The 25,252-nt window shown below is 35.2% G+C and overlaps 1 protein-coding gene across 2 annotated transcripts in view; it reads left to right on the top strand.

Moving 5' to 3' along the window:
• NT5C2 (5'-nucleotidase, cytosolic II) overlaps nt 1-25,252 on the top strand; it is a 101,944-nt gene that overhangs the window by 20,985 nt on the left and 55,707 nt on the right. For both annotated transcript variants that reach the window (XM_065923246.1, XM_065923244.1), the window contains exon 2: nt 5,515-5,639. In XM_065923246.1, the coding sequence (XP_065779318.1) occupies nt 5,539-5,639 (101 nt within the window). In that variant the 5' untranslated portion in view covers nt 5,515-5,538. The remainder of the gene's footprint in view (nt 1-5,514; nt 5,640-25,252) is intronic.

Below are 25,252 nucleotides of genomic sequence, written 5' to 3'. Positions count from 1 at the left end.
TGCTGTACATTGGGCTTTCTTTAGATGTAGTGAATGGGGGCTACTCTTTGTTAGAGTTGTGAGGGCTTCACATTGCAGTGGTTTCTCTTGTGGAGCATAGGCTTTAGGTACATGGGCTTCAATCACTGTTTCATGCAGGCTCAGTAGTTGTGGCACTGTTCTGGTGCACGGACTTAGTTGCTCTGTAGTATGTGGGATCTTCCCAGACCAGGGATTGAACCTGTATCCCCTGCATTGGAAGGTAGGTTCTTAACCACTGGACCACCAAGGACATCCCTGTGTAGATTGGTTTCTATCTGGTATTGTTTTCTTCTTACCTGAAGGACTTCTTTAAAATTTCTTTTAGTCTTCTGGTGATTAATTCTTTCAGTTTTTATATGTCTGAAAGGTGTTTTTGTCGGGTAAAGAATCCTAGATTGGCATTTTTTTTTTTTTTTTTTTTTTTGGTACTTTAGAGGTGTTTCTTCACTTTCTTCTGACTTCACTGCTTCAGATAAACATTTTTTTTCTTTTTTCTCTTGATGATGTCTTCTCTCTCTAGCTTTTTCTTTAATGTTTTCTCTCTATCACTCCTTTTAAATAATTTGATTTGATTTTGATGTATCTTGGTGTAGTTTTCTTATCTCATATGCTTGGGGTTTGGTCAGTTTTCTTGGATCTGCAGATTTCCAATTTTCATGAAATTTGGCAAATTTTCACCCACTGTTTCTTTAAATATTTTTTTTCTGTCCTCTCTCTTTTGTGGATTCTATTATGCATATATTAGAAATCAGAATATACTTTAACATGTTGCACAGGTCACTGATCTCTTTTAATTTGGATAATTTTTATTGCTATGTCTTCCAACTCCACTAATGTTTTCTGTAATGTCTGCTCTGTCATTAATCTATTTAGCATGTTTTCCACCTCAGATATTGTTGTAATTACTTCTAGATGTTTGATTTGTGTATTTTAAAAAATTTTTTCATACCTATACTTAGCGTTTTAAGTCTACTAGACTAATAATAAGAATCTTGGGTTTGATCCCTGGGTCAGGAAGGTGCCCTGGAGGAAGGTATGACAACTCACTCCAGTATTTTTGCCTGGAGACTCCCCATGGACAGAGGAGCCTGGTGGACTATTAGTCCTTAGGACTGCAAAGAGTTGGAATCAAGCAACTTACCACACAGACTAATAACAACAACTTAGTGTCTTTGAATATTCTACCATCTGTGTCATTTGTGGGTTTGCATCAGTTGATTTTTCTCCTCTTTGTGTATCATATTTTCCTTTTTCTTTGAATGCTGCTAATTTTTTATTGCCATACAGTATATATTTTACTTGGTTAAGTAATAGATATTTTTGTATTCTTACACATATTTTTATTTTGTGACATAGCTAAGTTACTTGGAAGCAGTTTGATCTTTTTTAGGTCTTGCTTTTAACCTTTGCTAGGCAGGATCAGAGCAGCCCAGATAATTTTGGCCTTCTACAGACACAAAATCCTTCCAACTGCTCTACTCAGTACTATATGATGATGAAGTTTTCCATTCTAGTCGATAGGGGCAGGAACTATTCCTAGTCTGTGAGTTTCAGAAATTGTTTCCTCAACACACTTTAGCTGGTTCTTTTTAGGACCTTGTGTGGTTTCCTCACTGAGGAAATCAAACTACATACGTGCTAATCAATATTCAGGTGAAGATTAGAGGGTTTACCCTCTGCTGATCTACTTAACTTTTTAAAAATAAAAAGAAGCAGACTTTTGTGAGTACTGTTAGAGATTTTTAAAAGTTGGAATTCACTTATGGCCTTAACAATAAATAAATAAAAATTTATTTTCTATGCTATATGAACTATAACCGCAGTAGGACTTGAACTCAAATGAAGCTTTTCTTTAATGGCATGATTATTCTAATTTCTCTTAATTTATCATAGAATACAAATTTCATTTCTGAGTCTTATTTAAACTTATGTGAAATATAGTCCTGTTTTTTTTGCTCAATATCCAAACCCACCCCACATGGAATATTATTGAAGTTCCATTGTAATGCTCTAGTTTTCAAAATTTAAGCCTTTTTTGGGGGAGTGGTTCACAAAATAATCTGGGTTTGCTATATGAATTCTTTTAAAAACAAAAACCCTCATAGTATATCTAGATTCAGTTATAATAACCTGAAAAATGACATATTAATTTTATATTTTAAGTTCAGTTCAGTCGCTCAGTCTTGTCTGACTCTTTGCGACCCCATGAACTGCAGCACGCCAGGCCTCCCTGTCCATCACCAACTCCTGGAGTACACCCAAACCCATGTCCATTGAGTCTGTGATGCCATCCAACCATTTCATCTTCTATCGTCCCCTTCTCCTCCTGCCCTCAATCTTTCCCAGCATCAGGGTCTTTTCAAATGAGTCAGCTCTTCGCATCAGGTGGCCAAAGTATTGGAGTATCAGCTTCAGCATCAGTCCTTCCAGTGAGCACCCAGGACTAATCTCCTTTAGGATGGACTAGGTGGATCTCCTTGCAGTCCAAGGGACTCTCAAGAGTCTTCTACAACACCAGAGTTCAAAAGCATCAATTCTTCGGCGCTCAGCTTTCTTTATAGTCCAACTTCTCACATCCATACTTGAGTACTGGAAACACCATATCCTTAATTTGGGGGACCTTTGTTGACAAAGTAATGTCTCTGCTTTTCAGTATGCTGTCTAGGTTGGTCATAACTTTCCTTCCAAGGAGTAAAGCATCTTTGAATTTCATTGCTGCAATCACCATCTGCAGTGATTTTGGAGCCCCCCAAAATTAAGTCAGCCACTATTTTCACTGTTTCCCCATCTGTTTGCCATGAAGTGATGGGACCAGATGCCATGATCTTAGTTTTCTGAATGTTGAGCTATAAGCCAACTTTTTCACTCTCTTCTTTCACTTTCATCAAGAGGCTCTTTAGTTCTTCTTCACTTTCAGCCATAAGGGTGTCGTTATCTGCATATCTGAGGTTATTGATATTTCTCCCGGCAATCTTGACTCCCGCTTCCTCCAGCCCAGCATTTCTCATGATGTACTCTGCATATAAGTTAAATAAGCAGGGTGACAATATACAGCCTTGACATACTCCTTTTCCTATTTGGAGCCAGTTAGTTGTTCCATGTGCAGTTCAAACTGTTGCTTTCTAACCTGCATACATGTTTCTCAAGAGGCAGGTCAGGTGGTCTGGTATTCCCGTCTCCTTCAGAATTTTCCACAGTTTATTGTGATCCACACAGTCAAAGGCTTTGGCATAGAAGAGTCTTAAAATACAGTTTTTAACTAGTTTTTAAAACTAGTTTTTAACTAGAATCCTTTTTTTTTTTGGCCACACCTGTGGTATGCAGAATTCTAGTTTCCCAATCAGGGATCGAACCTGTGAACCCTGCAGTGGAAGCATGGAGTCTTAACCACTGGGCTGCCAGGGAAGTCCCTTGACTAGTACTAGCCAGTACCACAGTTACCTAAAGGGTTTGGAAATTTTGATTACTTCAGGAACATTACAGATCTAAATATACATCCAAAAGAATTGAAAACTAGTACTCAAGTAAATGCATTGTTCATACATGCTCATAGCAGTACTGTTCACAGTAACTAAAAGGTAGAAGAATCCAAATGTTCATTAATGGATGAATGGATAAGCGAATTGTGGTACATACAAATGAAATATTTCTTATTCAGCCATAAAAAGGAATGAAGTATCTGAAACATGGTACAACATGGATGAATCTAGAAAACATGCTAAGTGAAGGAAGCCAGACACAAAAACTCACGTATTACATGATTCTGCTTATATGCTCTATCCAGAATAGATAAACCCAAAGAGACAGAACTGGGATTGGTAGTGGCCAGGGGGTAGGGGGACGGGGAGAAGCTGCTTGCTAGGTAAGATTTTTTGGTAATATTTATTTGGCTGCACCAGGTCTTAGCTGTGGCACGTGGGATCTATGTCTTTGTTGCCTGTAGCATGTGGGATCTTTAGTTGTGGCATATGGGATATCCAGTCCCATGACCAGGGAATGAACCCAGGCCCCCTGCGTTGGGCATGTGGAGTCTTATAGGACCACCAGGGAATCCCTGAGCAAGTGGTTTTACTCTGGAGTGATAAAAATATTTTGGAACTCGGTAGAGGTGATGGTTGAACTATACTATGAGCATACCAAATGCCACTGACTTATTCACTATAAAATGTTTGTTTTCTTATGTGAATTTCACTTCAATAAATTATTTTCAAAAGCTGCAAAGATGATTTATTTAAAAATTGACTTAATGTAAACAGTGTTAGCATTTTCAAAATTGGGAATAAGTTAGAATGCAGATGTTTTCACAAGTATTGGTACTATGAAAGAAAGAAAGGTGAAAGTGAAGTTGCTCAGTCCTGTCTGACTCTTTGTGACCCCATGGTTCATAGCCTACCAGGCTTCTCCGTCCATGGGATTTTCTAGGCAAGAGTACTGGAGGGTTGCCATTTCCTTCTCCAGGGGATCTTCCTGACCCAGGGGTCGAACCCAGGTCTCCCGCGTTGCAGGCAGATGCTTTACCCTCTGAGCCACCAGGGAAGCCCTATTGGTACTTTAATAAAACGTTAATAAAGATTGAACTCTAAAAGATTATTTTTTATCCTTATTTAAAACTATTTACAGATGAAAACTTCTGTAAATAGAAATGAAACCTATAACAGGGCCTATAGTTAAAATACAGTAAAGTTATTTACCTGCTTACCTGGCTTTAAATGTTTATTCTAATGAGATTAAATCTTTTAGTTTATTTCTTCTTCTAGTTCAGTCTTTAATGCTATCTGGAAGATAATTTATTGTAGAAAAATACAAAAGCATAATCTAATTAGAAGTCAAATGCACGTGACTTATATTTGTACTACCATTGATTGATTTTGTTGTTTTTATCAGAATTTAAAAATTGCTTACCTTACATATTTTAACTTTACATATGTTAACTGAACATTATATATTTTCTCAAATCTTTGTGGTCTCAACTCCTTTCCTAGAATCTAGGATTAAAGTAAATTATTACTGACTGTCATGCTTAATTATTTGAAAGTGATACATGTGATCTTTCTGGATAGAAATTACTATATGAAATTATTTTCCTAAATTTAGGTAGTTTAGAAGTGTTGGTTTAATTTTCAGTATATTTCCATATTCAATACATTTTATTTTATTTTTTCAAAATGTTAATTTATTTAGTCTGCATTGGGTCTCAGTTGTGGCATGCAGGATCCTCATTGTGGCGTACAGGCTCAGCAGTTGCACTGTGAGGCCCGAGTCGCGCCCGCAGCATGTGGGATCTTAGTCCTGACCAAGGATTGAACCTACATCTCCTGCATTTGGGAGGCTGCTCTTAACCACTGGACCACCAGGGAAGTCCCTCAATATATTTAAATAGATAGTTATATCAGATAGTTTGCAATGTACAGTTCTACTAATTTTTAAAAAAATCTGATATCAATATATGAATGACAGTGTTAATATGCTAAATTACTGATTTTTCTTTTCTAGAATTGAGCGTACAATTAAAACAAAATGACAACCTCCTGGAGTGATCGGTTACAAAATGCAGCAGATATGCCTGCTAACATGGACAAACATGCCCTGAAAAAGTATCGGCGAGAAGCCTATCATCGGTAAGTAGTCTATTTATTTTATTTATTATTTTTTAATTTTTGGCTGCGCTGGCTTTTTGTTGCCATGCGTCTGGGCTTTCTCTAGTTGCGGCAAGCAGGGGCTACTCTTCCTTGTCGTTTGGTTGCTTTTCTTGTTAAGCACAAACTCGAGGGCTCTTGGGCTCAGTCGTAGAGGCACATGGGCCTAGTTGCTCTGTGGCATATGGGACCTTCCAAGACCAGGGATCAAACCTGTGTCCCCTGCACTGGCGAATTCCTAACTTCTGGACCACCAGGGAAGTCCTATTTTATCAGCTTAATTCTCAAAACAGCTCTATAAAGGGGCATATAATATCTTCATTTTACAGATTATGAAATTAGTGTGCAGAGTGGTTAGGTAATTTACCCTAGATCACATAGCTAGTTCATGGTTCAAACCAGTCCAAAGTCCAGACTTCTAATTGCCAGACTTTTAACCACTTTGCTGTTGCTGCTTAAAAAAAAAAAAAAAATTCTTTTTACTGCTTCTTATATCTACTTCTTATATCTTCTTATATCTACTAATAAAAGTCCTCAAGAGCAGAAAGTCTTCAGCTGCTAAAAGATTGTGCCTTAGTTATTAATAATACAATTCTTAATACTATTTGCCAGAAACTGATTATAATTTTTAAATAGAGTTTTAGAATTGTGTCTACTGATTACTGTGTTAGTCTTGAATGTAAATAATTCTGGATATTAACAGTATTTTTTTTATATTAAGACTTTAAAATTTCCTTTAAATCATTTTTCCTTTAAAAGTTTAAAGTGTAAAGTATTCTCAGTTTACTTTCCACTTTTAATAGATTCAGTTAAATGGCTGTTTCTAAATTTTAATGGCTACCTGAACCTTAAGTAGCCAAGGTACTTGGAAGTAGGTATTGTAATTAGGAATCATTTGGTTTTAGACAGAAATTAGAAGTTTATACTTGATAGAAACATTTGGGCCACACTAGAACCATCTCTGCTTCCATCTTGGGAAAGCCAGGAGTAAGTAGAAATGCTGGTTTACTGGTAGTGCCAAAAAAATTGCATGGGAACTCCAGGAAATCTGTGACAACTCAATTACTCATTTCTTCTGAGATGGTTAAATTAGTTTATACAGATAAGTTTTTGTAAAACAGGTGAAAGAATTATTCTGGTTCCATTCTTTCCTATGTAGGAAAGCTAATCCAGATTAGGTAACATTTCGGTGGTTCAGTAAGCATTAATATTTTGAAGAAGATTGATACTGAATATTGAATATTTTGAAAGTTAATTATTGTATCAGTAGTTGATTTTTAAGTAGATTGGTGATATTTTCCTGATACTAGGTCGCTAGGTAGCATTTTTTTTCCAATTCATTGTTTACATTATGAAAAAAATGTAAGAACAAATATTATGAGTACTACTTGTACTATAGAACAAAATTTTGGAAACTTAGTAAAAGATGAAAAATTAAAAACTGAATTCCCAAAGCAAAAAACTGTATATTTGAATCATTTAATTTGTGATATACACAAATTTTTATCACTTCAGGTGAAAACCACACCTTCCTGCCAACTAGTGTCACATTCTTAGAAGGATGCAAAGGATGAATCCTGAACCTCACAAAGTGTGCTGATTTTTGTATTCTTGAGTTTAAAACATGGGTACTGCCTTTTCCAAATTCCAAATCTCTCATTCTGCTTTTTCTGTTTGCTTGTTATGTTCATTGAGAACACCAGCTACTTCTACATTCTTGATTTGGTTTAGACAAAGGGGTTTTAATGATCATCCAGAGTTTGTTGAACAGCTTCATGCAGTGTAAACTGTCCTGTCTCATCAGTTTCATTTAATGCATTTTTATATTTCACATAGTCCTGGAGCTCAACATGACATAAATTGAACATATAAGCTGACAACAAATCTGTCTTGACAAGGTGGAATCTTCAGTCCATCCCACTGTAGGCAGTATAACTTATTTTAGACCCCAGTAAGTTTTCTGTTTTGATCACTTAGTGGTGCAAATCTATTAGAAAGGAAACAAAGTATTTCGTAACAAATTGATTTGATTCTATTAGTTCCCATCAAAATAGGAAGACTCAATTAGTCAGTGGGTACTAGTGATCCTCTGCAGCAATGAGACATGTTGCTTGATGTATGTGGGAATTAAACTGTAAAACAGTGTTTATGTGTGTGTGTAAAAATAAAAGGCATAACATGCATTTGGAAGAGAAAAAATCTAGAGAGAGGTGTTTTGTACTTTCTATTCAGTTTTTTATGTAGTCTTTATATTCATAAAGTATACATTTGGTTATGATGTAACATCACTGAAAACAAGGGCTTAGAATCATGTAGTGAAGAGAGGTCATCTAGGAAACATCAAGTATCCTAATTGTATTTAATATGTCACAGCTTGAGAGCACTTCTGACTCATTTGGAATGATAACCTCCTGGAAGATTTTAGACAGGCTCTCACACCCTGTGTTCTTCATATAGTAGAATAATAGGAGGAATAGAAAAAGCATCTTGAACAGTTTGAACTTTTAGGTCATTTAAAACTTTTTTCCGCTTTTTTCTATTTTAATAAAGTATACATGACCTAAAATTTGTCATCTTAACTGTTTTTAAGTATACAGTTCAGTGGTATTAAGTATATACACATTGTTAGGTAGTCATCACCACTGTCCATCCCCACAACTCTTTTCATTTTGTAAAATTAAAACCTTATACCTGTTGAGCAATAACTTTCCAATCTCCCCTCACCCTAACCCTTGGCAATCAGTCACCATTATCTTTCTGTCTTGATGGTTTTGACCACCCTAAGTACCTCATGTGGAGAAGACAATGGCACCCCACTGCAGTGCTCTTGCCTGGAAAATCCCATGGATGGAGGAGCCTGGTAGGCTACAGTTCATGGGGTCGAGAAGAGTCGGACACAACTGAGCGACTTCACTTTCACTTTTCACTTTCATGCATTGGAGAAGGAAATGGCAACCCACTCCAGTGTTCTTGCCTGGAGAATCCCAGGGATGGGGGAGCCTGGTGGGTTGCCATCTATGGGGTTGCACAGAGTCAGACACGACTGAAGTGACTTAGCAGCAGCAAGTACCTCGTGTAAATAGAATCATCCAGTGTTTGTTGTTAGTGACTGGCTTATTTCACTTAGCATGAATGTCACCAAGATTCATCTCTGTTGTAGCATATTCCAGAATTTCCTTCTAATGTAGAGAATTAGGTTCTTGAACTCTTGCAGGTATTTGCTTTTGTTAATTAAAATTTTTAACTAGAAAGCTTTGAAAAGAAATTTAGTTTTTTAGCTAAGTCAATTTATAGAGTATTCTATTTCAGGGCTCTATATTAAAGACATTTATTGGAATTGGTAATTTATCCTTGGTTAAATCAGGCAAGCTGTGATGATCATTTATCATAATTGTACCTTGTATGTGATGCTTCAGAATTCCCTTTTGGAAGAAGGTAAATATTTTTAATTAAGTAAATAAATACCTAACTTCCAACTTTTTTTCTTGCTTAATATTAGTCTTCTAAGTTACAATATGGAAATGACGTTCATGTGTCATTATTAAGAAACTGGCCTTCAGAATGTATGACGTGTTCTTCTTCCATTTCCTTATTATGATTGTTGAGTTGTCTATGCTGGGGTTAATCATCAGGCCAAACCCTTCATTGGAATATGTTTCTGTATATGGTCAGAAGACAGGCTGAGCTGTTTAGATCTTATTGTGGCTTGAAGGAGGCAGGTTAAACAATTACCTTTTGAATAGTACCCTGTTGAATATCTAGAATTTGATAATAATGAGTACCAGTCACAGTTTGTGTCCACCAAATCCAGGAGTGGAACTATTAGAATTTTCATCTGCTCTTCCTGTTGACAGTACCCTGGATGCTGAAGTCAGGTATTTGGTTTTATCCTTTTAAAGTTTCAATGATTACAGTACAAATTAATTTTTGTAAGTAAATTTGCTCTTCGTGAACATAGATTGTAAATTCATCAGTTGCTTTTATCTTGTCAAACTGAAATTAGATAAGTAACTGGGTTTGTGAATTTCTGCTTATCCAAACTTTTGTCTTATTTTGAAAGACATTGTAGTCACTTTGTCTTTAAAGTTCTTTGTATAGTTGTCTGAAATTATTTTTTTAATTGAAATTTTGGCCTTTATATCAGTATTTACTTAGATCTGTTGAATAATAATTTATTTTCCAGTCAACATAAGTTTATCATATATGTCTAAGGAATAAAAGGAATTTATTTTTTAGTACCTAAAGCTTAGCACATTAGTAGAATTAGAGATGTTAATAATGTTTTAACCTCAGATTAAAGACAGGTGTCAGATTTTATGCAGACAAGGACTACGGGTAAGTGAGGTTTAATTTTTTTCTCAATTACTTACAGATATCACATGAATGTCATTCAGCTTTTTGTATCATAAAAATGATACCATTTTATACCATCACCAACCATGTTAGGAATGTGCTTTTAGGGAAGAAGTGAAGTCACTAAGTCGTGTCCGACTCTTTGCAACCCCGTGGACTGTAGCCTACCAGGCTCCTCCATCCATGGGGTTCTCCAAGCAGGAATACTGGAGTGGATTGCTATTTCCTTCTCCAGGAGATCTTCCTGACCCAGGGATCGAACCTAGGTCTCCCGCATTGCAGGCAGACGCTTTAATCTCTGAGCCACCAGAGAAGCCTGTTTTAGGGAATAGGGAATTCCAATTAAAACCATGTTGTATATACAAATTACAGTGGCTAAAATTAAAAATACTGGCAATACCAAATGTTGATAAGAATGTGGAGTATTTAGAACTCTGTTTCATTGTTGGTAGAAGGGCAAAATGCTCCAGCTACTCTGCAGAACAGTTTGGTAGTTTCTTATAGAGACACTTATCTATCATTACTTACCATTTTGTATCATTTTGAGTTAACTTGCCATTTTAGTATAGTTTCTAATATTGAAGTGGATGAATTGTTAAAATTTCAGTAGCCATATTGTAGATTGAAAGTCAAATGGAAATAAGGTTCTCAGAAATGCCAAGAAGCCATCCTTAAATAATGTACAGATGTCCTGTCAGAGTAAGAAGAATGAGGTAGAATATCAGAACTATATTAATTTTTTTGTTAGTATATCATTCTAATGCTTTGGCTAGTGTTTCATATTCCTAAGGAATGACAAATGAGGACTCAGGTATTGGTAAGACTTTGAACATTTAAGTGATGGAATACTATCAGCAGTAACAAGGAATGAACTATTGATGCACCAACTTTAATGCAGCTCAAGAAAACTATGCTGAGTTAATAAAGCAAATCTCACAAAATTACTTACTGCATTACTCCATAGCATGCCTGAAATGGTAAAATTATGGAGATTGGGGAAAGAGTAGTGGTTTGATGTTAGGGATTGGCTTGGGTGGAGGGAGATGGGTGTTGCTATAAAAAGTAGCACAAGGAATCCTTGTGATGGAACTATTTTGTATCTTGACTCTAGTGGTGATTACATGAATCTACACAGACACAAATGGGTACATATAAAACTGGTGAAATTTGAATAAGGTTGGTGAGTTGTATCAGTGTCAGTTTTCTGGTTGTGATATTATATTTATACAAGATGTTCCCATTGGGGATGAAGAGTATAGAAATCTCTCTATATTATTTATCACTGTTGCTTGTGTATCTATAGTTATCTCAACATAACAAGTTTAATTTATAAAATTCTCTCAGTGACATAACTTCTTGTATCATGGGTATTGTGTGTTCTAGATATAAGTTCTCTTTAAAATGTGCAGTGATGCTTTATGGAATACAAATTCTCTAAACTTTATTATTCAAAAGAAGATACTAGATCCTAAAACATTCTCAGTTTCTCTGTCACCATTCCCTCTGTGCCTTTTCCCCAAACAAAAAGTAAATTAAAAAAGGAAAGTAGTGGTGGTCATGGCAGTGGCAAGGAAGAGAGAGAACAAAACATAGCAGATCTTTGATTTAATGAAATCCTATAGTAAGAAACTTTGGCTGAGGAAATGTTATTCATATTTAGATAGTTTATTTCACCTTCAAGGATTCTTTTGTGTATGTGTATATACGTATGTTTTCTGTAACATCTTACAAGAAAACTTGAATGAACTTTTTGGCCAAACCAATATATTTATAAAATGATATTTGGTCATGCCTTGCAGCTTGCAGGATCCCAGTTCCCTGATCAGGGACTGTCCAGCAGTGAAAGCCAGAACCCTAACCATGAGGCCAGGGAACTCTCTCAAGGATTCTTTTGGATATGGCTTCTTTTATTCAGCATAATGTCTGAGAGATTCAGCCATGTTGTTGTGCGTGTCAGTAATTTGTTCTTCTTTATTACTATCTGGCATTCCATTGTATGATTATACCACAGTTTGTTTCTTCATTTTGGAGCTTTCGACTTTTTTCAGTTTTTAGCTACCAACTTAGAAAATATTTGTAAATCACACATCTGATTAAGGACTTGTATTCAGAATATATGAAGAACTTTTAAAATTCAACAATATAAGAACAACTCAATGAAGAAATGGGCAAAAGACCGACACATCACTGCAGAGGACATATGGAGGGCATAAAAAGACATTCGTAACATCACCAGCCATCTTGGGAATGTGCTTTTAGGGAATGGGGAATGCCAATTAAAACCACATTGTATAAACCTATTACAATGGCTAAAATAAAAAATACTGACAGTACCAAATGTTGATAGGAATGTGGAGCATTCAGAATTCTGTTTCATTGTTGGTAGAAAGGCAAAATGCTCCAGCTTCTCTGCAGGACAGTTTGGTAGTTTCTTATAAAGTTAGAGACATTTTGCTAATGACCCAGAGATCTTACTCCTAGATATTTGTACTAGATAAATGAAAACTTTATGCTCACACAAGAAAACTGCACGAATAATGTGTAGAGTATATTAGTCTGTTGTTACTCCATCACTAAGTCGTGTCTAACTCTTTGCAGCCCAATGGACTGCAGCATGCCAGGCTTCCCTGTCCTTCACTGTCTCCTGGAATTTGCTCAAACTCATGTCCATTGAGTCAGTGATGCTATCTAACCATTTCATCCTCTGTTGCCTGCTTCTTTTTCCTGCAATCTTCCCAGCATCAGGGCCTTTCCCAGTAAGTCAGCTCTTCGCATCAGGCAGCCAAAGTAATGGAGCTTCAGCGTCAGTCCTTCCAATGAATATTAAGGGTTGATTTCCTTTAGGATTGACTGGTTTTGCCTCAAACAGGAGACAACCCAAATACCCTTTAGTGAGTGAATGCTTAAATAAAATGCAGTACATCCTAAATAAAATACAATGAAATATAACTCAGGAAAAAGGAACCACACTATCAATAAGACACAGCACCTTAACCCTCAAAGACAATTCTGGGTCGAAGAAGCCAGTCTTAAGAAGTTCCACACTGGTACTCTCAAGGACAAAACTAGAGTGATGGAGGGGCTTCTCCAGTGGCTCAGTGGTGAAGAATCTGCCTGCAATGCAGGAGACGCAGGTTCAATCCCTGGGTCAGGAAGATCCCCCTTGAGGAGGGCACGGCAACCCACTCCGGTGTTCTTGTGTGGCGAATCCCATGGACAAAGGAGCCCGGTGGGCTACAGTCCGTGGGGTTGCAGAGAGTCAGACACGAGTGAAGTGACTGAGCACACTTAGTGATGGAGAATTGATAAGTGGATTCTTGGAGTTGTCAGAGGAGGAGGAGTGTGACTACAGGAGGAAATCAGGAGAGTTTTGAGGGTGTGATGGAATCACATGGTACACCCCAAAAGTTTGATTTTACTGTATTTAAATCTTGAAAAAATAAAAGAATAGCAAGGAGTAGTATTCTGGGCCAACGTGTAAAGCATACATTTCGCTTTAGTACAGAGGAAAAATAAATTTCCCAAATGGTTACTCTGATTTACAGTTTTACCTGCAATGTGTGAAAGCAGTGTAACCAACATTTTAATATCAATCTCTTCAGTAGTATGTCTAATTTCAAAGTAATTTTGTTGGTTATGTAGTGACATATCAGTTTGGTTTTAATTTGTATTTTTCTGGTGAATTATTAGGTTGAACACCATTTTCATATGTTAACTAGCCATTTGGATTCTGTCTTGTGACTTGACTATTCCATTCATTTGCTAATTGAGTTGTCTCTTATTCTTATTGATCTGTCTTAATACAGATTTTTAAAAAAACAGATTTATTGAGATTAATTCATAAAACATAAAATAGTAATATACAATTCAGTATATTAGTATATTGGGAGTTGTGTAAGCATCTCCATTCTCTAATTGCAGAACATTTTCATCACCCTCACAAGAAAGTCTACACATGTTAGTAGTTACTCCTCATTCTCTTCTCTTCCCAGTCCTGTCAGTCTCTTACCTGCTTTCTGTCTATAGAATTGCCTATTCTGGACATTTCATATAAATGGAATCATAAAATATGTGGCTTTTTTCCTGTCTTTTCACGTGATGTTTTCAGGATTCATCCATTCTTTAGCATGAGTCAATACTTAATTCCTTTAATGGCTGAATAATATTGCATTGTATGAATATACTACATTTTGTTTATATATTCATCTGTTGCTTAATACTTGGATTGTTTCTACATTTGGCTGGTATGAATAATGCTACTGTAAACATTAGTGTGTACATCTTGTGTGGACATGTTTTCAATGTTGGGGTTATATATATAGCAGTGGAATTTGCTGAGTCATATGGTAACTTTTTGTTTAATTTATTGAAGAATCATCAAACTTTGGCCATGCAAATGCATCTTTTTACATTCCCTTCAGCAGTGTATGGGGCTTCCAATTTCTCTACATTCTCAAAAGAACACTAATTATTGTCAGTGGGTTTTTAAAAATTACTGTATCCGTCCTGGTGTTTATGTGGTGGTATTCTGGTTTTGATTTGCATTTCCCTTATGATTAATGGCGTTAAGCATCTTTTATGTTCTTATTGACCATTTATAGAACTTCTTTCAGGAAATATCTCTTCAGATCCTTTGCCCATTTCTTAACTGAGTTTGTCTTTTTATTGTTGACTTGTGTAAGTTATTCATTTTTCTAGATATTAAACCTTTGTCTGGTATATGATCTTCAGATATTTTCTCTCATTCTGTGAGTTGTCTTTTCACTTTCTTGGTAGTGTCGTTTGAAGGACAAATGTTTTTACTAATGAAGTTCAATCTGTATATGATTTCTGTTTCTCATGCTTTTGTTTTCATGTTTAAGAAATCATTGCTAATCTATGGACAAAGATTTATACCTGTATTTTCTTCTGAGAGTTCTATAATTTTATGTTTAGGTTTTATATACATTTTGAGCTAACTTTGTATATGGTGCAAGATGAGGGTTTAAATTCTTTCTTTTTTTTTTTTTTTTTAATTCTTTCTTTTGCATGTGAATATCCAGTTGTCTTAGTTCTGTTTGCTGAAAGAGTTCTGTTTCCAATACTCTTCCAATTGTTAAATTAGGAAGAAAGGTTGCAGTCTTTAATGATTAAGTATGATGGTAGCTGTAGGTTTTTCACAGCTGCCCTTTATCAGTTTGAGGCAGTTCCTTTCTGATCTTAGTTTGAGATTCCTTTCTATTCCTAGTTTGCAGAACCAAGGAAATAGAGGGTTGACTGCAGAGTTATATGTGAATTTTCATTCTATGCTTGCCTTTAATTGGTTTATAAATTTTCAGCTGTTATCTTTTCATATGTTGTCCTTGCTCTGTTCTCTTTGGAGAGAGAACTCTGATAAGTGTATGTTAGACTTTGGCACTGTTTTCCTCCCTTCTCATATCCTTTCTTTTGTATTTTTCATTCTTTTTTGTCTCTGTATCACATTCTGGAATGCTTTTCCTGACCTACCTTCCAGTTCACTAATTCTGTTTTTGGTTGGGTCTGACCTGAATTTGTTCTTCACATTTTTTATTTTAATTAATTTTTACTTTCTTCAGCATTTCATTTTGGAATCTTTTTTCAAATATACTGTTAACTTTTTAAAAAATATAATTTCCAGTTATATATTAAACATTTAAATACTTTTCTATAAAAGAAGTCCCTTTCTTAGGTTTTTAAAAAATTAATTTTATTTTTGGTTGTGCTGCATCTTCATTGCCTCTCTAATTGCAGTGCATGGGCTCCTCATTACGGTGGCTTCTCTTATTGAGGAACACTGGCTCAGGAGTTGTGGCATACAGGCTTAATTGTTGCACAGCGTGTGGAATCTTCCTGGCCCAGGGATCAAACCCGTGTCCCCCACATTGGCAAGCAGATTCTTATCCACTGTACCACCAGCAACGTCCCTCAAACATTTAAATCTTAATGAATTTTGGTTTAAGAATCAAAACGATCTGAAGTACATTCCTATCTTTGTTTCCAACCACTTCCCTTTTCAAAGTGTTTTAAAAATAATTGTAATTGTTACTATTCTCATTAGGAAGTCAAACCATCTGTGAGTGTGACTACCATAAATCCAAGAAATAGAGAGTAATACAGTTATCAATCCCAAATTTTAATCTTGTAATTATTTTTTAAAAGTGCTTGAAATTATTTAGGTAATACATAATTAAATTCTTATTGTGCAATATTCAGGAATTCAGAAATACATAAAGTATGAAAGTTCCCCTTCATTGACATTTTCACCCCCACTCCTCTTTGTCATAGGTAAACAATGTCAGTAGTTTGGAGAGCATTCTTCTAGTCCTCTTTCAATGCGTTTAAACATGTGAGCGTGTGTGCACTTTAATACAGCCTCCTAATCTTTCTAGATTCTGGCCTGTTCTTTTCATTCCTGATGGTGCTAGTCCAGGCTCTGGTCATCACTGTCATGCATTGCAAAATAACCATAACCCCGCTTATGTCTGCCTGTTTTTAGCCTTGTCATCTTCAGATCTGTTTTGTAAATCATGTTTATCACCCAGCTTAAGACCTTTGAGTGGCATCATATCCAGAATGCTATAGGATAAATCCTAAGCCTGTTAACATAGTATTTAAGACCCTGTGAGGACTAATCTTTTGCTTTCCACTTTCATCTTGAGCAGCTCCCTTCCTCAAATTCTTGTATTCTGTCAATGCTGAATTGCATCTAATTTTTTCCCACACACCATAATATCTGTGTCACTCTGCTTTTCATTCATAATTTCTCTTCTGTTGGAATGTTCTCCACCCCTCTTTTCCTCTTAATCTGATTAACAGTTGCTAATCCTTTTTAGTGTGGTGGTTAGGAACCTGGGCCTTGGGTTAGTATTTTGGATTATTTCATTTTAATTTCTTTAGAATCACAGTATTTAATGCTATAAACTTTGTTCTCTCATCTATGAAATATGAATCATTTCTACCTCATAGAGTTACTTGAGATTAAATGAGATAATAACTATAAAAGTGCTTAGTATAGTGTCAGTTTGACAACAACAGTTTGGGCATTCTGTCTTTCAATAAGACAGGAAAGTGCACCTCTCTGTTGTGTATATGTCTAATACTACAATTACATACAACTTTTTAATGTTTTTGATGGACCTCCTCCATTAGAGATTCCTTAAAATCAAGAACTGTCATGTTTGTCTTTGTATTACTGGTACTAGGTACTGGCAGGTAGACATTTAGTAAACATTTCTTAAATATATGAACTGAGTTTGAAATAGCTAGACAATGCAGTTTCTTTTGCATGGGAAACTCATATAAGTGTGTATATCTTCTGTTCAAGTGAGATGTTTGTTTTCCTTTCTCTTTACAAGTCAAAAGTCTTAAAATAGTAATTACATTTATTTCCACCACACTGAGCTGTGATGCCACAAGCTGGAAATCCAGGGAAGCCATGGGAAGTTGGCACTCTTAAGGATTAGATCATTTTTCCATATTCAGTTTGTATTCTTGTATTTATGGAATTTGGTTTGAGGATAGTGAAAGTCCTTCATATTCATGTGTAATTTGAGAATTGGATTTTTACAGTGTATCTCCCAAGAGATATTTTGGTGAGATAATGCTTTCCCTGTTACCCCTCAAGTTCCAATGGTTCTTTGAGTGCTTACAAATGACAGACAGATGTTATCTGTCTTCTATAGATGAAAAATCTCAGGCTTAGGTTAATTAACTTATTCAGCCAGAAAGCTGAATTTAAACCTAGTTGCTGTGGTGCTCATTCTCTTTCACCATACTGCTTTTCTAAATAAACTGAAAATAATTTTAGTTTGAATTTGTAGTATTTGGTAGTGGTTTCAGTTACTTGGTGACTATTTAAACATTTTATAGTAACTAATAGAAATCTTTATGGTAAGATAGTTGGGTAACTGTTTAAAGATAAAAGCTTTTTAAAATTTAAATCCAACTAGTATTTCTTTAAGGTATGTATATCTTATTTTTAGATCAAACCATCAGTAGGAGGATTTATTTGCCTTATCAATGTTCTTAGACTTTAGCACACTTGTTTATTTCTTCCCCTGTTGCATAATCCCTATGCATTATATTGGTCAGGAGGCAGGAATGTTGCAAATGTTTTTCTTTCAAACTGCAACTTGCTCTGAGATTTGGAATTAACCTTTAGAATGTTCTGGTATATCCTCCACATGCCAAAGATCTGTAAATTTCTTTTCACATGGGCTGACATTTTCAAGTATATGAGTAAAATATTTGTGAACACAGATGTTTTTCTTAAAAGTAGTTAATGATCAGAAAAGAGACCACAGTGTGGAAATACTTTAGGTTACTCCTGTAATATGATCGGCACATAAATACTTGTTTTTCTTGTAGTTTGCATTGTTCATTTTTTAAGGGAGGAAATAACTAAATTGATAATTAAAACATAATACTGTGTATTATGTTTTTTTTCCTCCGAGAGTAAACTAAATGATTTGAACTGACTAGGGCCGCTCCATTCTGTGAAACTCACATTGTTTGCGTACTGTTGGCGGGCCTCATTAGGGGGTAAATTTGCTTTTTCTGTGTGTTTGCCAGTAACGATTCCTGTCTCTTACGGGAACTTGCCATTTGGATAGTCTCCTGCCTAAACTGGCCTGTCTTACACAGTTTAGACCATCAGTTATTTTTCCTGCTCTTCAATTTTTTCCTATTATTCTTTGGTTTTAAGTATTTAAAGCTGAGGATATTGGTCTCTGAGATATTGCCTGCTTAGGGTTCGGCATCTTGCCCGAATTTGTTGGGCCTCTCAGGGTCTGAGTTCTCTGTGCTTTAACAAATGAGCTACAGTTCTCAAGAGATCAGTGAAGCTTGTTTGTTGATCCTGTATTCTCTTCCAGAGGAAGTAGATCTTTGAGAATGTCTAAGGAAGGGTAAGTGAGTTTATTATTCTTTTCTCCTCATTTTTCTCAGTGAAGAGATGTTCTAGTCATCTGAGTGAATTGGAAGATTAATAAGCAGTGCTACCAGTCTGAGTAGAGATGGGGGAGAGATTGAAAGAAATTCAGCGGAAAGTTTACATTGCTACTGTTTCACATGTAATCTGCTGTAAAGTTACAGTTGCTATTTGGAAAGACTGCATTGAGGGCGGATAATCTGCATAGAAATTAAGTGAGAGATAAGCACCCTGTTTACCTTGTGGTAAACTCTCTTTGTTTTTCAGTGGAAAGTGTTTATGAAGATTGGAAGCAAACTGAAGTGTCTTACCAAAGAGTTTTACATTGAATTGAGTGAAATTTAAAAATTCAAGTGCATTCGAAAATAATTTGTACCTTTAGAAAATGGTGTGAAAGATTGAAAAGTAATCTGTGATTTTTTTTCTTTCTGGTCACTTGTAGACAAAAATAATTTCAGGTGGAATCCCCCATTCATCTTTATTTTGCGATATAAAATAGTTCTGTAGGGTTTTTTAATTGTCTTTATAGTCTTTTCTCTTATGTTTCAGAATTTGAATTATTATTGATATTCTTTTTATGACCACTGTCATAGGTGACATGCAAGTTAATAGCTCCATCCTGTTAACGATCTCATTTCTAACCTTCAAGCATAACTTGACCTGGTTAATTCCAGAGAAACATCCCCTTTGATCAAACAGGACACAGATCCCCTCAAAAAAAAAAAAAAAAATCTTTAAAAATACAGTGCAATTTAAATTTTGATTTTCTTGAAGTTCTTAATTTTTTTTCTAGTAGAAATTTTGAAGTAGTTTCAGAGTCTTGTGTTTATAATTTATTTTAATCTGGTCATGTATTGATTGTGAGCAAAATAAAGTTGGCCCATTTTACTGCTATTTTATAAAGCCTCATTATTAGTTAAAAAGAGCAGCCATGGGTATAAATAATTCTGTATTATTTTTAGACCTCTCATGGCATCACTGGAATTTTGAGGTTTCTTTAAATGTGAAAATTATGAGAGGACTGCCTCTTCAGGTTTGTATATTTTCTTTCCTTCTAGCTCTAGCTAGAAGCTTGCAGTTTTTATTGAACAGTTTTTATGGTACATATTATCATGGATGCTGGTAATATTTGTCAGGCTTGTATAGTGGTTATTGATAGATTTAAGAAGAACTATATTTCTAGATGCAGTCAAAGTTCTTGGGAAGTAATTAGTAGTTCCCCCCTGCCCCCCATGGTAAAACATATGTTAGAATTGGTTGGTTAAAGAAAGATCTGTAGTCAGAGGACACTATAAAGCCTGGAGTATTCTTTTAGATTATTTCTAGGGATCCATGAGGCAATTCTTTTACTGTCTGAATAGGTAATGAACAAGTGCATTTGAATTGAATGGAACCTATAAATGAAATCAGTTAGCTTTTATTCTCCTTTGCTATCTTTAGAAATAAATGAATAAAGTTTCTACTTTGGAATGAAATGATTCTTATATTCAGAATGTTGGTATATGTGATTATTTTTATATCTATGAAATATTTCTCTAATAAGTAATAGAAAAGGATTGTTAGTAGAGTTAAATCATCAAAAATTATACTTGAGCCTTATGTAAACATATAGTAATCGAGACAGTGTTATTAGTGTAAGGATAGATATATAGAGAGAGATCATGAAACCTAGTAGACCCACACATACAGTCAGTTGATTTTCAGTAATGACGCCATGGTAAGTCAACGGTTAATCTGTTTAACAGATGTGCTGAAACAACTAAACATTCATAAAGAAAAAAAGTGAATCTCAACCTTTGCCTCAATAGTATATATATTAAAAAAAAAAAACAGAAATGATCATAGACCTAAATATAAAAGTTTAAAGTAAAGTGTAGGTGAAAATGATTGTGACTTTGAATTAGGTATAGATTTCTCTTTAAATACATAAAAAATAAAAATATGGAAGATAAATTGATAAATTGGACTTCATCATAAGTTAAAGAAAAACCTCTGCTTTTAAGAAGACAGCATTAAGAAAATAAAAAGGTAAGCCATAGACTGAGAGAAAATATTCTCAATACATATATATCTGATAAAGAACTTATATCCAAAATACCTGAAGAATTCTTATAACACAAATACCCCAGTTTATAAATGATTCTTCACACAAAAAGACATGACCAGTAAACATTTGAAAAGATGCTCTGCATCATTTGTCATTGCGTGCTCAGTCACTTCAGTTGTGTCTGACTCTGCAACCCTATGGACTGTAGCCTGCTAGGCTCCTCTATCCATGGGCTTCTCCAGGCAAGAATACTGGAGTGTGTTGCTATGCCATCCTCCAGGGGATCTTTCTGACCCAGAGATTGAATCTGTTTCTCTTGTCTCCTGCATTGGCAGGCAGTTTCTTTACCACTAACACCATTAGGGAAATACAAATTAAAACTACAGTTATGTATCACTGCAGACCGACTAGAATGACTAAACACTGACAGTGTGGAGCAGCTGGAACTCTCAAGCATTGTTGATGAGAATGCAAAATAAAAACATTTTGGCAATGTCTTTTAAAGTTAAACATACACTTATTAAATGGACTAATATTTCCACTTTTGGGTATTTACTCCAAGAGAAATGAAAGCATTATGTCCATACAGATTTGTATGTGAGTGTTCATAGTATCATTATTTACAATAGCCAAAAACTGGGAACAACTCAAAATATCCAGTAATTGAATAGGTAAATAAATTGTGGTATATCCATACAATGGAATACTACTCTGGAATAAAGGAACTAATTTTTGATACATGTAATAACATGTATGAGTCTCAGAACTATTGTGTTAAGAAAAATAACCAGATATAGACTACATGGTGTTTGATTTCATCTACATGAAAACTAGTGACAGCATAGGTCATTGGTATTTTGTGGCCATTGGTTGGGGAGAGTATTGCAAAAGGACATGAAGAAATATTTTGGGTTGATTGTGGTAGTTGTTACATGGATGTATACAGTTGCCAAAACTCACCAATCTTCACACTTAAAATGGGTGAATTTCACTTGAAGTAAATTATACCTCAATAAAGTTGGAGGGGAAATGAGACTTGAGAAACTAAACTTGCTTATTTAAAATCTTATAAATAAAATTATTGTTGTTTAGCATAGTCAAAGGAGTATATTTGGAAAAATATAGGTACCCTAGGATGTGTAATGCAAGGGGAAAAAAAAATACGTTCTTCTTTCATTGTAATGATTGATCCCTCGTGTTCTGGAGCTGTTCAGAATGCCTTTTATCACTAGAGCCTGCTGTCTTTTAGGTGAGAAGCCAAAATCAGTTTTGTCATTTGCTTTTATTTTAAGTTCTAGATTTTGACCTCTGTTTTCCATTATGGGCACAGTCAGCACACTTGTTAATTTGGCCTAATGATAACATGGATAAATATATTTTCTTCTCTAATTTTTATTCCACAGAATTCAACCTTAATATTTTGTTGTATTTTATAAATTATCTTCTATACATTGGTTTTTACTTTTAAAAATTGGGGAGAAAAAGTAAAGAATTTAGGGGAAAGTAGGAAAAAAAGATTGGAAAAAACTTGTTTTTAGACTGACATTTTTGAACAGTAATTTTCAGAAGTACTGCCATGGTTCCCGGTTTCTCCTTTAATTTATGTATTCTTTGTTTGTTAGTCCTCTTTCTTATTCCCCACCATTCTGCTCTCATTACTGCAGTTTCTTCATTTGAGTTTGAAGGTGAAGGGAATTTTAATGTCTTTTAAAGAGATTCTCCTTAAAAGTATGCTTTGAAATCTTTGGGGAAAGATAGCATAATCGCTACTCTTATTAGTCCTTGTTTATCACTTTTTAAGATATATATTTTTTCACATTTAGACATCTCTGAATTTGGGCTGCATCTAGCAATACACCACCTAGAATTAAGTTGAGTTCTTTTAGAGAGAATTTCATTTCTGTCAGTCACATAGGGGCAGCATTAACCATGCTAGAGGGTAAATTTAAACCACAAACCTACCAGATTTGTTGTTCAGATTCTCAGGGGGAGTTTTTTCCTGTTTCTTGGACTTGGTGTCAGGGTCAAGATGCGTAAATGTCCTTGTATGTTTCTTCTATATTGCAGATTTAGTTCTCTTTTTTCCTTGTACTATGGATATAGTCCTTTGATAATCCTAGCTTTTTTACAAGACTGACTTTTCTTGGGCACCCCTCCTGGCCCTTTTTTAGTGGCATGTAATATGGGTGAGTTTTACAGTTGATGCATCTTAAATTTTAACCATCTTTAATTTTGTTCTTTGTATACCTCCTCATTCTCTTCACTGGGACTTTTTCATATTGACTATTTGAATAAGAGAAATTATGATAATTCATGTATTATTTTAGAAATGATAGCATGCGTATTCAGACTTTTGAAGCACAGGGTGCTGGTATCATAACATAATCTGATAATGTATCCTTTCTGAGGGTGTTCCTCAGAGAAAATATTCAGACAAATTAGTAAGAAACTGTTGGCTGGAAATTTATGAAAAAACTGATGCTTTAGTGACCTTACTTTTATAATCTAGTCCACAATTTCTTGTTGTGAATGTATATTCGAAGTATTTAAACTTTCAATTTTTAAGGATCCATTTTCATAAATAAAGAATTTTTTTTTAAGATCACTAGCATTCTTTTACTGAAGAATGGGATCGTAAAGGCAGACTAAGGTCTTGTCAGTCTGTTTTTTAAATAACAGCATTATTGAGATATAGTTCACATACCATTCAATTCACTCTTTAAAGAGTACAGTTCAGTGGTTTTAAGTATATTCTTGAGAGGTGTGCAACCAACAGCACTCATTTCAGAATATTTTTATTATCCCCCAAAGCAAACTGCCCATTCCTTCTTCTCCACAGTTCTGGCAGTCACTAATTGCTATTAAGTTTTTAGTTTAAATTTTTTTTAGTTTAATTTTTAATTCAGCTGAGTATTGTGTCTAGTCATTACTAGGCCCTATGCTAGTTGTTGGGAAGGCAATAAATCCTTTTCTCCAAGATTATAATCCAGTAAAGAATAGGGGAATTAAACACTTAGTTTGTGTATATGATAAAATATAGATGTGCCATAACTGCTCACATGCATCACATTTTAGAACTTTAGTTGTTGATGAAATATCTTTAATTAAATAAAAAAAGTAATCTAAGACCCAGGGGCATCATTGTTACGGTAGTTCTCTGGCATGGCCAGAAGAATTTCTTAAAGAAATTTCAAGGGTCTTGAAATTTCTGGGTCTTGAAAAATAAGGTAGAGATAACTAAGAGGGACGTTTCAGGTATGGGGCACAGTATGAACAAAGCTTCAGAGAACTTTTAGGAAATAACACGTAGTTCATTTTAATAACTAGAGCTAAAGGTGTATGATGTGGAGCAACGTGAGATAAAACTGATTTTGGAAGGATAATGAAAGCTTTGAACTCCTTGAAGATTTTTTTTAAAATTGTATTTGGTAGTAGGTAGTGAGGAATGTCTTGGAGAAGGCAATGGCACACCACCCCAGTACTCTTGCCTGGAAAATCCCATGGACGGAGGAGCCTGGTAGGCTGCAGTCCATGGGTTCGCAAAGAGTCGGACATGACTGAGAGATTTCACTTTCACTTTTCACTTTTATGCATTGGAGAAGGAAATGGCAACCCACTCCATTGTTCTTGCCTGGAGAATCCCAGGGATGGGGTCGCACAGAGTCAGACACGACTGAAGTGACTTAGCAGTAGCAGTGAGGAATGTCTAAAGGTTATTAAGAGGGAGAGCAGCATGATTAGAGCTGGGCCTTAGGACCATGCTTCTCATCTGTGTTGGAGAACCATTTTCTTCTAAAAGACTTCTCTTCTGTTAGAAATTGATACTTATGATAAAAATTAATTACTTGAAAAATGAAGAGACATAAAATGAAAGTATACATTTTTTGTTTTTATGTTCAACAAACAAAACTTTTCTGTCAAATTGTTATAAAAGTTTCTAAATACTTGCAGTTTCTTAAATCAGTAACAGCACTTCACAAATCTGCATTGGACTGTGGACCCCACTTTTGAGTAGCACTACTTCAAAGCAATTAATTTGGCATTAGTGCGCAGGCAGAGCCATTGAGAGATGATTGCTGAAGAGTTAATGAGGGACCTGGACAGGTTGTTAGCAGTTTGAGTGGACTGGAAGATGTGGATTAGAGACATTTGGAAATTTAAATGAAGGCAAGTTAGATGTTGTGGATTTGAGGGAGAGGAAAGAATCAAAAGATGTTAACTAGGTTTTAGACTTAAGGGGGAAATGAGAGTGCCCTGGTTGAAATA

Source organism: Muntiacus reevesi, chromosome 2 (genome assembly GCF_963930625.1).
Source record: "Muntiacus reevesi chromosome 2, mMunRee1.1, whole genome shotgun sequence".
NCBI classification, from domain to species: Eukaryota; Metazoa; Chordata; class Mammalia; order Artiodactyla; family Cervidae; genus Muntiacus; species Muntiacus reevesi.
Note: the sequence above shows the minus strand (reverse complement) of the source record. Positions and strands in the feature narration are given on the sequence as shown.